Consider the following 14,424-nt stretch of genomic DNA (forward strand, 5'->3'; position numbering starts at 1 on the left):
CTTCCCACATGACTTACGTCATAGCCCTGCCTCTGACTGAGTTCACGAGACTGTGTAGAGCCTTCGTACGGCACCTTAACGTCCCATTTTGCTACTTTACTTGCCTCTCTCTGCCTATCCGAAGTCTGGTTATTGGTCGTGGGATTGAATTATTTACCAGTTTGTCAGGGAATACGGTGACGTGCCTTCTCAGTGCCTTCTAAATCACACTGCCATAGTACAAGTATCAAGATATGCATGAAATGGTTTTCAATTTACATCATCTCGCTAGTGATGAGAGACGAATTTTCCATGTGTACGTTGCTGTCCGTGGAATACTGGAGATACAGACCATATGTCTCAAAGGCAGAGATGGTAGGTCCCCCATTTGAGGGATCGTTTCTTACCTCTACTAACCCCTGCTCGGTACATATATAATTGAGATAAATGGAGACGTTGGTAATGTCTGTATGCACAGGTGATACAAAAGCTGTCTGGACTTGCTGAATGATTCACTTCCAGAAACTCGGGTGCGCCTTGGTCAGTCTATGTGCCCGCACATCCACTTTATAAGGGGGATTTGTCTTGTCTTTGGGATCCTCTGAAGAGGAAAAGAAAAACGGGAAACAACAGAGATCGAAGTATTATCTGCTTATTTGAAATGGGTATTGATATGTGCCAGGAGGCGGAAGGACAGGACGAAACGGGCTCGTCGGGACGCCGATATGCCTCGCCGTGGGGTATGTTCATCAGGGAAAGGGAACAACAAGGAGGGAACAAGTGTTGCAAAAAGGACAACATCACGTAATGTACAGATCCCATATCGACGATTATTGGGGGGGGGGGGGGGGGGGGGGGGGGGGGTAAAAAGCAAATGGGAGAATAGAGAAAACCGACATATGTTTGTGGGTCATCGCAACGCTTCGTAGCCTATCTGATCTAGTAAGCCAGGACTGGATCGAAACCCACGATCGGTTGAATTGCGCTCGTAAACAAAGGACATGGTAATGAATTTCGGCCAGCGATGAGGAAAGGAGAAAACGAGGAGGGGGGAGGCTTTATAGCGCGAGACCACTGCCGTCACCGCTCCAGCGATAGAGCGCAAGAACCTCACGTCGCCGCTGTTGCTGCTCGCCAAAGTCTTCTGGAACTCGTCCTCGTACTTGAGCGAGAGCAGATCGCATCACCTTGCGGAATGTTCGCTAAGAAGACGATGGCAATTAGTACAAGAATATGGTACTAAAAGTGAAAAAGAGCGCAGGTTGTGTAACATACCTGATACTCTGTGTTTAATGTCACGACACATGCTTCATGTGCGCGCACAATTGTCTCGCAGGCTCGGACGACACTGGGACTCGCGTCACCCTGCAATTTGTCGGCCGTCAAAAGAAGGAGGAAACTGCCTTGAAGCAGGTAGATGCCGAAGAAGAAGGGCATGAAACTCAAGTCCGGGTCATACTCGATTATATCGGCAGCCGCTTCGGCTGCACTGACCGCATGCCCCATTGCGGTGATAAATGAATCGGAAGAGATCCATAGATCGTTGTCGTCCAGAAGGTTGATCGGGTCCCATTTTCCTGCGAGGAGAATATGGAGCACATGCATGATATGCGTCCCGTAAGCGACAACCATTCGAGTGTGGACAATGGACTCGTTCACATGTGACCCAACCGTACTACTGTTCGACCGACCAGAGGGACTCATGTGATTGATGTGCGCACCCTCCATCGTTGTATCATTATCTCCACCTAGAGCCAGCGAGCTGGTATAGCGTGCTTCAAATTCTTTGAGACTTTGCGCATAGACGTCCAGCTGTCGAGTGATCTCGATGGCTTGGCTCTCCCATTCACCGCTGTTTCTGAAATGTAGGCCAAACCGAGGGTGGTTTCGGGCATGCTGCAAGTCCACAATTTCTCCAAGGATAGACATGAGTGGCAGGAAGTAACCAAATGTACTATGGCCGGTACACTCAAAAGCTGGGCCAGCGCGGCGATAGCTTGCAGCCGAGAAATCGCCAGCTTGCCAGAGGTCATCGTTCATAGGCTGTAGCAGGCTTTCGCATTCCTTGTCCAACAAGGTCAAGGGGCGATTGTAGCACAGCGCCAAGTGTCGATCCATCACATATAGAAGCCACCAGATGCGGCGGCGCTCTTCTCGCTCCTCTTCAGTAAGATTGATTGAGGAGCTTCCGGATCCATGGCCGCCCATGGCGTTAAGAAGCGGATTTGATTGCCTCTTGTTCCCATTCATATCCAAATCGTTTTCTCCCTCAATCTCGCCCTCCTGACGATTGCTGGCATTCGGAGGTAATTCACGGCCTAGCTTGAGCTCACGAGCGAGTGACCACGCCGCAGTCCACCATCGCATACTAGCAGCCTTATACTCGCTTGCCGACACCACTGTCGCGAGGTGGACATAGGTGGCAACATCATCCACCGCCCCGGTCGCGCTGCTCTGTGCGCCTAGTTGGTCCATTGAGACTCCAAATCCTCCAAGAGCAACACCATTGATCACCATGTTGGCCGCATAGTTCGGCGATGCCTCGCCCGTGGCAGGACCGTGGATGAGAGGCCGCAACAAACCGACCGTCAGCTCGAGCAGCTTCTGACAGACCCGTCCTCTCGCTGATGGCGGTGAAGTCAAGAACGCTGCTTCGCTCGTTTGAGCTGCGACCCACAGCATGCTGGCTAGTAAGCCGGGACTGCAGACTCTCGGCTTAGTGGGATGCAGGAATGACTGCTTGCGAAATACAAAGCCCACAACGTAGGGCGACGACGGCGACATGTGTGAGGAGGATGAACTGGTAAAATATACGTCCAGAAGATCACACGCAAGAGACTGAGGGATGATAGACGCGATGTGCGGGAGAACTGGCTGTAACACGGGGTATCTTAGAGAAGTAGCAAAGGGCGCCATACTGAAGGACGGGAAATTGGCAGGGGATGGTGGTGGGAGTGGGAGCCAGCTCGGTGACTGCGCTGGTGGCGAGAATCCCATGAAGGGGGCCGCTGGGTTTTCCGCTGTACCGCCGAGTCGAAAATGGCTGACCGAGGTCGCATTGGCATCGTGTGTGTTCAACAACGAGTATTGGCCATCATGGTATCCTGATCCGAACCCTTGCGAGTGAAGCACCGGGGCTGGAGATCGTGGGTTCCCATTCTGTTGCATCATTTGGAGTGAACGCATATCGGGAACGGGCATGGACGGTCGATTTGATTCAGGAACATTGGCATAGCTGAGCGACAGTCCGTCCATCCCTGATCCTACCGCTTGCTGCGGATGCCCCGCGGCGGCGGGGTGGGGTTTGCTGCAATCTCGCCAGACTTGCAGCCCCATTACTCCGCAAGGGAGTTTGTTGTTGCTGCTGCTGCTGCTGCTGCTGATTTTGGTGCTGCGGGTGTTGCGGGTGTTGCTGGTGGGCAGCCTCGGGCACCGATCGAACCGCGTCAAAAGGCGAGTCATAGGGAACATTGACATCGTGTGAGCCTTGGCGAATGGGCGAATTTCCATTTGCAGACCCACCCTCGTGCTGCCCTTTGTCACTGTTGGAAGATGCGACCGCCGCGGCTGCAGCAAGGTCCTTTTTCGAGGCCTTTCCACGCTTCTTGCGCTCGCGTGCATACTCACAGCTGAGGCCAAATTCTAGAAGGAGACAAGACGTTGATTAGAACTCTTCTTGGGCACTTCCCCATGACAAAGGACTCAAGGCGGAGTCGGGAGGGGTGTGAACCGTACCGATGCAATGCGCGCAAGGTTGCTGTCCATCGCATTTGGTGCGCAACTGGTTGCATTGATCGCAGGCTCGGCTGATTCTGCGGCGGACTGCCGACGTCGAGGAGTTCTTTCGGATGGCCGACCGCGCGTCTACAAGTGAATCGTGCGATTGTGAGGCTGCCCTGCCCATCGGATGGTTGCCAGTTGTCTCGCGATATGATTGTGGCTCGATCGACTCATTTTCGTGAATCGGTTTGCTCTCGACGTCAATGGGCGGGTTGGACGCGCTGGCCTGACGGGCCAACTGTAATTGCTCGAGTGCGTACTGAGAACCCTCCGCGAGCGTGTCCAAACCAGGAGTCTGAGATTGGGCCATTCGTTGAGGTTGTGGTCGGGAGGAGAAAGAAGAGTAGGAATTGGCGAACGAACGGAGGGATGTGGAGGTGGCCGACATGCTTCGTCTTTTCGGGTTCTAGACCAAGAGCGGCATAGATTGAAGGAGTGTTTCTCACCACGAGATCCGGGCTCTTCGCCCCGCGGTTTCACCGTTCGATGGAGAACAAAAGGGTTGGGTCGACGCTCAAGAGGTGGTGAAAAGATGTGGTATATTGCAAAGTCAAAGAGTCGGCGACATGGCCAACCTTTGCTGTCAGTGGAAAAAGAAGGCTGAAAGGAAAACTACCCCAGACCGGGTTGCAGGTGGAGGTGGGACCCTAATTTCTGGGAATTTCGTCCTTTTTTTTATTTCTTTTTGCCCGTTCGAGGTCTTCGTTCTTCGTTTCTTGGCCCTTGGGAAGAATGAGAAGGGGGACAAGGCGTTTCTTCTTACTCGGCAGCCCAGCCGATTACCGGCAGCCTAACCGCTCACCGACGAGGATCACCTTTGCCAGCTCGTTCCCTCTCTGACCAGCGAGGCATGGCCAGCCGATGCATGAAATTGCCACGGCTACAGCAGTGGGGGCCAGATGAATTTCTGTGCGTACATCCGCTCTGACTCTGGGGACGTTTGACGCAGGATATGCACCACCTTCGGACGGGAGATTGGGGGGGGGAGAAGGAAAATCTGGAGAAGGCGGGGAATCAGGCACGTGGAGGGCAACGCTTCCGACGGGAAATGGGAGTTGTGATGTGCAGAACGAGTCGGTCACAACTCTCTCCGTCGGTACGTTTGTGACGATGTTTAAGTGCCGGAACAGGAGAGCAAGTTCTGGTCAGAAAGTCAAATGCAAGTATGAAACGACCGAATCAAGAACCACCACATTAGCTATTATGGAGTGAGGTACTGTAGACGATCAAAGATCCAAGAACTGGGATCTGACCCAGCACCCTAATCTTAAAAGAGGCCGACTACATACTTGGAAGAGCGCAGTCAGTGGAAGGGTCATCCAAGCCACGCCGACGTACAGTCCTGTACCAGGAAGTCAGTCAGACTCGTCAGGCGAGAGATGATCATAGTCATACTAATGATACTACTACAGCTTACACTTTACCGTCTACACTCTACTGATCTACTCTCCCTTCTCTACTCTCATCCCCTTCCCCACGACTCCTCAATTCCACAACTACTACGAGTTTACCGCCGAAGACTCTAGACTCCAGCTGGTACATCAATGTTCCAACTCGAAAAACCGCGATTCTGACGGGACCCGCGTAGTTGGACGCATCCTCACTCCTCAGTGGGTGAACAAGGTCGGGTTCTCAAGCCTCAGTATCCTCGCCAATCACCACTCCACCATCCACCGATGATGGCGCACTAGGGTGACAGGTCTCCTTTCCCAGTCATGGCCATTCTCGCGTCAGTGCTCTTCCCGTGAGAGGACGCGGGGCGGCAGAAGAATAATGACTCAACCCAGTCTGCAGTCTGCAGTCTGCACTCTACACTCTAGTGGAGGGAGCTGCAGTGCGGAGTGCAGCCCTTTCGCTTACGGCCACGGAATGTGCTACCGGCCCGATCGAGAAAAATCGGTAGGACGGGTGTGACGCGACGGTCCCCAGATGCAGAATGCCACTACATTCAATCATTATTGCTGCTCTGGAGTAAGTTCAAGGGTAGTGCGCCATGGAGTTTCGCTGCGTCTGATCCGCGAATAGAGAGTTGTATGAGCGGTGGCTGAAATAGATGGCTCCGACACAGGAGGAGGATCATCGCAGAAAAAAGAAGAGTCTCACCAGTGATCATCGATCGGAATCCCCGATATGATTCGGGGTGCAAGGCACATGAAGTGGTCCCACGAGTCTCCGAAGCAAGACATGCAGCGGAGATGAGCACCCGCGTCAAGGCCTTGAGTCCATGACAGCTTATAAAGATTGATATCAGCAGGCGGCGGCGAACGGATCATTGACCAGGACCATGAACCAGTGCGAGGTTGGTCTGTTGCTCAAGCCACCTACCTAGATGGAACAGGACTACTGAAAGTGTAAGGGACTATGACTACCCTGCAGGACTTTTGTGCTCATGCAGCCTCGCCTTTCACCTCCCATCTTCCATCTGTTCTTTGACAGTCAGACCAGCTCGCCACATCCTCCGCTGATCACTCTGCTGGACCACTGTTCCGCCCTCCATGGTCGGCATGTGGTTGTGGTCTGGTGGAGCACTCTGAACGACAAAGTACAAATGGCTAACTAGAAGTCAGCCCTTCATTGGTGCCCTGAGCGAGCAAATAGAATGACACAAGACAATGGTGGTACTTCATTTGGGGCTGTTCAGCCACGACAAGGCGAGACGAGATCGGGTTGCCTCTGCGAAAGCGTGCCGCCACCTTCTATTCACACGACTCTTGTCTCAGGGTGGACACTGGACACTACACTCTTCGGACAGAGAAATCATTATTATGTGCGTACTTGACAAGACTTGTATGGATCTCCGTCCTGCGCGTTCGATGGTGTTGAGAGGCGCAATGGCTGGTCAGCAGTAAAGGACCTCGGCGAGCAGAACATCGCTCTGTATTAAGGAGCCTGAAACCGTGCTTTGGGTTTTTCCAAAGTTGGCGCATGGTCTGTTGTCTGCCCGATGCAGCCTTTTGAAATGACCCAGCAACCCGTCTGCACGTGAAATGGTGTTTTGGAATTCCCGGGGAGGTTGCATTCATCCGGACGTTTTGCCTAAACGGCCAGGCCCGGGGAGAAAGTTGGACTCCCGCGGCGGTCTGGGGTAAAACCATGAAATCAGCAGGAGAAATTGCGTGGGCCAAGAGGGAGAGTCTGTGAATTGACGGAGATTGTTATTTGTGCCGCCCTGAATCCACGTACTCGGTACTGTACTACCTGGCTGACTCGTCTTGCAAATATGAATCTTGAAGCTGACCCGCGAAATTCACCATGAAGTGCCTCGTTAACTCGATCGCTGACTGGAGGACAAGAAATTAAAACCACGATGATCTTGCAATGACCCATGTGACTTACCAAGTTACCCCAACCCGTCCGCGCTTCTGGGGTCCCCCTCAAAGCAAATGTAACTGTCCCATGGGGTAGTCAGATAAGGCCGCGGACCCCTCGTCTCCAACGCCGATAAGAAGCGGAGTAGAGGAAATGAGGGAAAGAGGAAAAGGAGAGAGAAAGCAAGAAGCTTCCAATCTTTCCCCCAAGCCAGCTTCAATTGTCAATCGATCCTTTCCGACAAATCTAAGAGAAAGCCGAGATGTCGACGCCGACTCTAACCATTCAGCAGGCTATTGACGCAGTTCCACGCCGCTACCGTGGGCCAGGAGGAGCTTTAGCGGTTATCAAAGATGGCCGAGTCATCGGCAAACGAGTCTGGGGATATGCCGACCAGTCTCGACGCATCCCCGTCGAACCGTCAACGCGGTTTCCCATATGCTCCATCACCAAGCAATTCGTCTGTGGGCTGATGCTGGATCTGGAGCGTCATCCCACCCCGGCCATGGCCGCCAAGGGAGACGTGCAGAAACAATTCACAAACACGCTCCATGACATGCTCCCCTTGGCCCGAGAGGGGCTGACGGTCCAGAACTTGGCTGACATGCAGTCCGGCATTCGTGACTACTGGGCTCTGACCACGCTCTGGGGAGCCAAGCCCGACGACGAGTTCTTGATCGAAAGGGACTGCCCTCCCATGCTGGAGAAGACCAAGTCTTTCCATTTCAAGCCGGGGACGGAGTACTCATACTCGAATGTAAACTTTTATCTGCTCGGGCGCATCATTGAGCGCGTGGCCGGGGAGCCACTGGGCAAGCTTCTCGAGGAGCGCATTCTCAAGCCCGCCGGCATGTCCACTGCTTTCTTGTGTCCGAACACGGCGCATCATCCGCCACCTTGTGTTGGCTATGAGGGCAACGAGAACGTCGGATTCTTTGATGCGGTCAATCGTATGGAGTGGTCCGGCGATGCGGGCTTGGTCGCTTCTCTCGACGATATGATTGCCTATGAACAGTATCTGGACCAGCTCTATGCCGATCCATCAAGCTGGTATCATACGACCGCGAAGCCCACTACCTTTAGCGATGGCAACACTGCTGGGTATCACTATGGGCTAGGCCACATGAAAGCAAATGGAATTGAGATGATTGGCCATGGTGGAGCGCTGAGAGGCTACCGATTGAATCGACGACATGTGCCGGGAGAACGTCTCTCGGTAGTCGTGATGTTCAATCATGAGGCTGATGCGTCTGCAGCCGTGGACGATATTCTCCGAGCGGCACTCACCCAGCCCAATGTCGACAGCAACCCCATAGAACCGGCTCCAGCATGGTACGGTACGTATCTCGATGAGGCAACGCAACTGGCTATCACTGTTACCAAGAGCCAACGCCCCGGTGAGGTTCTCATAACCTACGGGACCCATCTCGAGTCCGCACCGCTCAGGATGACGGACACGCATAGCGGGAAGACTAGGACCATGGATGGCTGTATCAGCGACGACACTTTGTACATCCATCGCATTACTGAGAACCGGAAGCTCAGCGCTCGGCGTCTGACTCCTCGCGAGGAGCTTGCCGAATCGAATCTGGCTGGTGCCTATTACTGCGAGGAACTTGATTCCACATTCCACTGCACTGGTGAAGCGGGCATGTTCTACGGTACCTTTGACGGGTATCTTGGGAAAGGTATCGTCACAGCGATGAAGTATGTTGGTGACGATGTGTGGCTTCTGGGCTGCCCTCGTGGTTTGGACGCATCGGCACCGGGAGACTGGACGATGGTGTTCCACCGTAATGAGAATGGCGCAATCACAGGATTCAAAATTGGATGCTGGCTCGCAAGAGGACTCGACTTTGTCAAGCTGAATTAAGACTCTGCGGAGTGAGCGGGACAGGACATAATCTTGAACCAAGTGATGCAACTTGTTCAGGAGTCTTGAGGCTTTGGAAAAATATGCAAGAATGTCAACATACATTGTCTACATATACCTTTCAAGTCGCTTCGAGCGGATGATCACAGATCATGTCTATCCACGTGGATCTAGACCTTGAGTTGCGGCTCATCAAACACTTTCAATACTTGAAGGACCGTCTTCGGACAATATACATCGAGGAATGTGCCTGACTGACACGTACCTACCTACCCGATTTTTCAAATCTCATCGACATCTCAATTACAGTAGACGCAGTTCTGACTACAAGAATGTATACTTGATTGACAGTAGCCAGTCTAGCGATCACCCCATCAATCGTGGATCAATGATCAAGACCCAGAGGCAAAGTTGCCTCCATTTTCGGAACACAAAATCCGTAGTAGGTTGTGCCCTCTGTCCGAATGTTCACAACCCCGTCGTACCGTGTTCGACCGCATGCCCTGGCCAAAGTTCTAGGGCAGAACATATCCCCCATCAATAAGCACATCGCTTCCGGTCATATAAGTCGATGCGTCACTCGCAAGATAGAGGTACAGCCCCTTGATCTCCTTCACGTGTCCTTGTCTTCCGAGGGCAGACATACGGTACGCCTCGTTCACACAGAGCGGGCTGGCCCCCATTTTTGTGTCGAAGAAGCCCGGCGAAACAATGTTCACGCGGGCAAAGTCTCGCCATTCGCGAGCGAGCGACTTTCCAAAATGAGTCACGAACGCCTTGGTGGCGTTGTAGACGGGTTGGTCAACCGGTACGTTGACAATGTGTGCGCTCATGCTCGAGGTGATGATGAGATTGCCGAAGCCTTGACGCTGGAAAATGTGACCGGCGTATTTGGCGCAGTGAACGATTCCGTCGACTGATTCTGCTGTCAGACGATGGAGGATTTTCAAAAGTGCAGAGCTCAAGAGTGAGTTTTGATCTTCTGCTTACCGTTGACGGACATTTGCTTTTGATATTCTTCCAGTGTCTGTTCGAGAATTGGTTTGGAGATAGCCATCCCTGGTGTACAAGTTTAAGCCTTTGCATGGAATGAGACACGCCTGATCGAATGGTGATTACCTGCGTTGGCCACAAAAACATCAATCTTTTCGAAATCGTTGACGACCTTGTCAATTGTCTGAGACACTTGGGTGGCATCGGATACTGTATACATCAAGTTGCATAAGTATGAGGCGGCTCCTATTCACCGTCTTCCCAGAATGGAGAGTCCTCACCATCAACCTTGTAAGCAGCTGCCTGGATGTTATGTGTTGAGGCTAGCTGTTGAGCCTTTCCAATTGCGGCATCATTTCTAGAAAGCCCCTCGCCACGTTAGCATTGTAGTTGAATCCGGATGGCTGCGGTTGTTGCTAGTCGATCACAAAAGGCAAATCCGGTGTCGGATACTCACGAGTTGTACCACAATGCGACATGTGCACCCGCCTCCGCCATGGCTTCAGCTACAGCCAACCCAATGCCATCAGCAGCGCCATTCACTACCACCACCTTTCCACCCAGACGGAATTGCTCCAGGACATTGGTGGGCGTGTCGGGGAAAGGTCGTGGAAATCCTTCCCGCCCGGGAGCGCAATCATCTATGGTCATCGACATTTTGATCTGTGTCCAAGATGTACAGTGTGTGTGAATGCTGCAATGCAATATAGGTGGACTTGGAAGGTTGGGCTTACGGACTGAGGGGATGGCCGCCGATAAGCTTTATAAAGACTACTCCAACTCGACGATCCACACTCTTCTTTCGGCGCTCTGTCTGCCGAGACTTGGTTGCGGTATTGAGCAAATGACCGACTTTAGAATGCTAGCGCACTCTTCAGACACGGCCGTTTTGATGCATTATGCAAATGACAGATCGCGATAATCGACAATCGACAATCTCATGGATGAACTCGAAATTAGCTTTGTCATACTAGTTATGTCCCTACCTAGTACCTACTACCTAGTACCTAGTAGGGCACGTACTAAACGTTTCACAATGCTTTGTGTTCATCTGGTGATTTCCCCAGTTTAGGTGGCTCCCGTCTGGATCCGGGGGCCCGCAGTACCCTTTCACCACGCGTGCGATTTAGCCGCTCGGGTCGCAGTGCACCGCGGACTACTATCCATTCTCTTTTCTATCTACGGAACCGAGGGTCTAAGATTGATACCTCGTCCCGGTAGATTTACATTGTCAAAGTTCACGCAACTTGCTGTATGCTCAAGTGGTTCGTCTTTGATCTATAAGGGAGGTGGGGTCGGTCGACAGAACTCCGTCAATTACTTGAAGGCAACTAGAGCGTCTCTCCTTCTGCAGTCATTGAGTTACCCAGAGAGGCTTGGCCCAACCATGTGACCTCTTCTCCAACAAAAACCTTGCTGCGGATTTGTGAAAGGTTGACGATAATATCCTGTTAACTCAACTCTGACATACTTCCCCAATCTCTCTGATTGCAAGATCATGGCGCCTTCAGGAAATTTGACTGAACGTGAAGCACTCAGTGCCCGATCAGTTCCGTCTATGGTTCTCAGCGATGGCAGCTCCTCTTCACTGACCCCGCCCCCGATCTCGAACTTCGAAGTCGACCCGACCACCGGGGCTCGAAGAAGATTTTCTGTCCGAGGTAATGCGATTGTGACAGGAGGTGCTGGTACTCTCGCTCTGCAGGCCTGTGATGCTCTACTTGAGCACGGTCTCGAGGGATTGATGATATTCGACCTCAACCCTGCAAACGGCGAGCAGGAAATTACCCGTTTGAGATCCAAATTCCCCGACCGCAAAATTTGCACCCACGCGGTGGACATTACGTCCGAAGTCGCTGTGCAAAATGGCATTGAAGAGACGCTACGCCAGCTGGGCTCAGCGGACATTTTGGTCTGCTTTGCGGGAGTTGTGGGCTGCGTGGACGCACTGGAGATGCCTGCCTCGCAATGGCGAAAGATTATCGACATCAATACCACTGGCTCTTTCATCTGCGCGCAGGCAGCAGCTCGACAGATGGTCAAACAAGGACATGGTGGCTCTATCACCTTCATTGCATCCATTTCTGCCCACCGTGTGAACTTTCCCCAGCCTCAGGTGGCTTACAACGTCAGCAAAGCAGCCTTGTTGATGTTGAAGAGCTCTCTGGCTGCCGAGTGGGCGCGATACGGGATCAGGGTGAACAGTGTGAGTCCAGGATATATGGACACCATCTTGAATGAAGGGGAAGGTCTTGACATCCACAGGCGGATTTGGGCTGAACGAAATCCAAGTGGAAGAATGGGATCTCCTCCAGAGCTGACTGGGGCGATCGTTCTTCTTGCAAGCTCTGCAGGCTCGTATATGAATGGGACAGACATTATTGTTGATGGAGGGGCAACTGTATTTTGATTCCGGAGTCGAAAGTCATATATAGTACAGTGTTGAATGTACACCGTTTATTTGCGGCTGACATTCATAATCGTGAGAAACCACCTAAGCAGCTTCGTTAGTGACATTTTCTCGTTGGAATACTCTCCGCTAGCATCGTTTAGACTACTGAGCTGGACGCCGTTGAGATTTTCCCGTTCAAGCTTTTCCGATTCGACGGAGAGGCTTCAAAGACCATGCAGGCTCCACGAGGACATCGAAAATCATGATGTCCCAGTTTGCTTTTGACGGGGCATTCTAGGATCGCTTGCATAGGTGCGCTATGTACGCTTGCTTTTTGTCTCATGTATGCTCATATTTAGAGTTATGCAAATGATGCGTATGTGGGCCTATCAAAACGCGGTGAAGAAAGTCGTGAGGGAAGCTTTTTTTTTCTGCCGATCCCCGCTTATCGCACCCGAAGACGCCTCATCGGGGCGGGTTATCATCTATCAGTGGAAAGATAGAAAAAAGAACATCGCAGGCCTTCACAGAAGACGATCACCTGCCCCCAAATACGGACCGGTCTGTGGAGCTTGCAGCCCAGATATCTACACCTATATTCAATAGCAAGTCCAAATGGGTTCAACCGAAGAAGACCCCGTCATTGCGTCCTACGATGTCGTCCTCACTGACTCCGAAATTTCTCGCTACGTCTTTCAATATCTCGATCGCCCGGCTTCCAAACCATACAATGAGAGGAAGGGTCAGAAGCCGACAACCATGCGTATGAAGGTCAACTCAGGCTTGGTCGAGATGGAAGTCCCGATCTTCACTCGATACACATATGATGTGGACAAGGGAATTCGATATGGCGATGCGCTGAAGAAGGGTCGCCTCGCGCGCAATGGCGGCGCTTACGGAATGGCCGGCGGCTTCAGCACCGGAGGAATTCCCAGTGGTGGTAGTAGAGTCAAGTCGGAAAACAGAGACGATGTGGAGGTCTTGGACAGCAAAAAGGGCATGGACCCCTCTGCACTTCTCAGGACACAAGCACTTGGTGGACGCATTAAACCATCCGAAGAGGGCGATCCGGTCTACATGCTAGCAACCTTCAAAGGCAGTAAGTCAAGTTTCAATCTCCGATATCATTGAGCGACGTGAACCAAAGCCGACGTGAATCAAGCTGACTGACAATGTACCTTTTCTCTCAAAACTAGAAACCTTGCACTTCTCGCCCGTCTCCGCTGTTGTGCCATTACAGCCTCAAACACATCATTTGGATGCAGTAGACGAGCTGCCGAAGGCCAAGGGTGCTAGGGGCAAAAAAGAGGATGAAGACAGACCTGCCGAGGCTGAGGCGCGGGCTATTGATGTGAAGGTCAAGGGTGCCGAGGATGGAGGAGCAATTCTTCATGGCAATCTTGATCTCCTCAAGAGAATGCAGGAAGAGCAGTGGAAGAATTTTGAATGGGTTGACGCGGAGGTAAGCCTTTTATCACAACGAGCCTGAGCGGCTGCACCTCGTCTTGTTCCATCCAGCAATCTAATCCAAATTGTGCAACAGACTGAAGATTCATGGTACACATATGAGAACTACATGATGAGCCAAAATCCCGATGAACTACCCGAGCTCAAAGCTACTAATTACAGCGAACAATATCTCGACGGCATGAGCGCACCACGGATTGACCCTGCTCGCCCTGAAATGACCGGATGGGCGATGAAACAAAATCGACAGAAGCAGATGGAAGGACCGTCAGATAGCGAAGACGAGGCTTGATCATCTGCCCCAGATCACTACTGATAATACGATAGGACGGCCTTTGCCTGGACAGCCTGTTTCTTAGACATTTTAGATTTCTGTACTGTAACCCCAATTCTGGGCCGAAAAAGGCGTTCGGATGAGGCATGATTTTGTCGAGCCTTCCTTCAGCCTGACCGGCCGTATCGCTTCGAGAACGAGAAGATTTGGTTCAAGGGCGGGCGCTGTTATTGCAGAGTGGTGCAATTCGCACTCTCACACACTACCGTTTATTTAATTTTGCCATAGATTGCTGCCAATCAGCCGAAGCTTATCAGGGGCAGTCACGTGCAGTCACGCGTCCGCGATGCTTTTTTT

General features: G+C 52.1%; 5 protein-coding genes across 5 annotated transcripts; 3 read left to right on the forward strand and 2 right to left on the reverse strand.

Moving 5' to 3' along the window:
* Positions 1 to 1,218: 1,218 nt before the first annotated feature.
* On the reverse strand, positions 1,219 to 4,147 carry xlnR (putative C6 transcription factor; the record flags this gene model as incomplete). Its single annotated transcript, XM_056933281.1, has 3 exons — positions 1,219 to 3,403; positions 3,498 to 3,621; positions 3,715 to 4,147. 3 exons carry the CDS (start codon positions 4,145 to 4,147, stop codon positions 1,219 to 1,221), a joined length of 2,742 nt encoding a protein of 913 aa, XP_056790822.1.
* A 3,183-nt stretch (positions 4,148 to 7,330) lies between these two features.
* On the forward strand, positions 7,331 to 8,941 carry N7539_003680 (D-aminopeptidase; the record flags this gene model as incomplete). The annotated part of the gene is made up of 1 exon (XM_056933282.1): positions 7,331 to 8,941. One exon carries the CDS (start codon positions 7,331 to 7,333, stop codon positions 8,939 to 8,941), a length of 1,611 nt encoding a protein of 536 aa, XP_056790823.1.
* Positions 8,942 to 9,456: 515 nt separating this feature from the next.
* Positions 9,457 to 10,591, reverse strand: N7539_003681 (NADP-dependent mannitol dehydrogenase; the record flags this gene model as incomplete). The annotated part of the gene is made up of 5 exons (XM_056933283.1): positions 9,457 to 9,857; positions 9,932 to 10,000; positions 10,061 to 10,144; positions 10,189 to 10,292; positions 10,392 to 10,591. The coding sequence occupies 5 exons, from the start codon at positions 10,589 to 10,591 to the stop codon at positions 9,457 to 9,459; spliced, it is 858 nt and encodes a 285-aa protein (XP_056790824.1).
* Positions 10,592 to 11,432: 841 nt separating this feature from the next.
* Positions 11,433 to 12,344, forward strand: N7539_003682 (oxidoreductase, short chain dehydrogenase/reductase family; the record flags this gene model as incomplete). Its single annotated transcript, XM_056933284.1, has 1 exon — positions 11,433 to 12,344. One exon carries the CDS (start codon positions 11,433 to 11,435, stop codon positions 12,342 to 12,344), a length of 912 nt encoding a protein of 303 aa, XP_056790825.1.
* Positions 12,345 to 12,941: 597 nt separating this feature from the next.
* Positions 12,942 to 14,085, forward strand: N7539_003683 (uncharacterized protein; the record flags this gene model as incomplete). The annotated part of the gene is made up of 3 exons (XM_056933285.1): positions 12,942 to 13,425; positions 13,523 to 13,788; positions 13,870 to 14,085. 3 exons carry the CDS (start codon positions 12,942 to 12,944, stop codon positions 14,083 to 14,085), a joined length of 966 nt encoding a protein of 321 aa, XP_056790826.1.
* Between the last annotated feature and the right edge of the window lie 339 nt (positions 14,086 to 14,424).

Source organism: Penicillium diatomitis, assembly GCF_028827545.1.
Source record: "Penicillium diatomitis strain IBT 30728 chromosome Unknown utg000004l_segment0_segment0, whole genome shotgun sequence".
NCBI classification, from domain to species: Eukaryota; Fungi; Ascomycota; class Eurotiomycetes; order Eurotiales; family Aspergillaceae; genus Penicillium; species Penicillium diatomitis.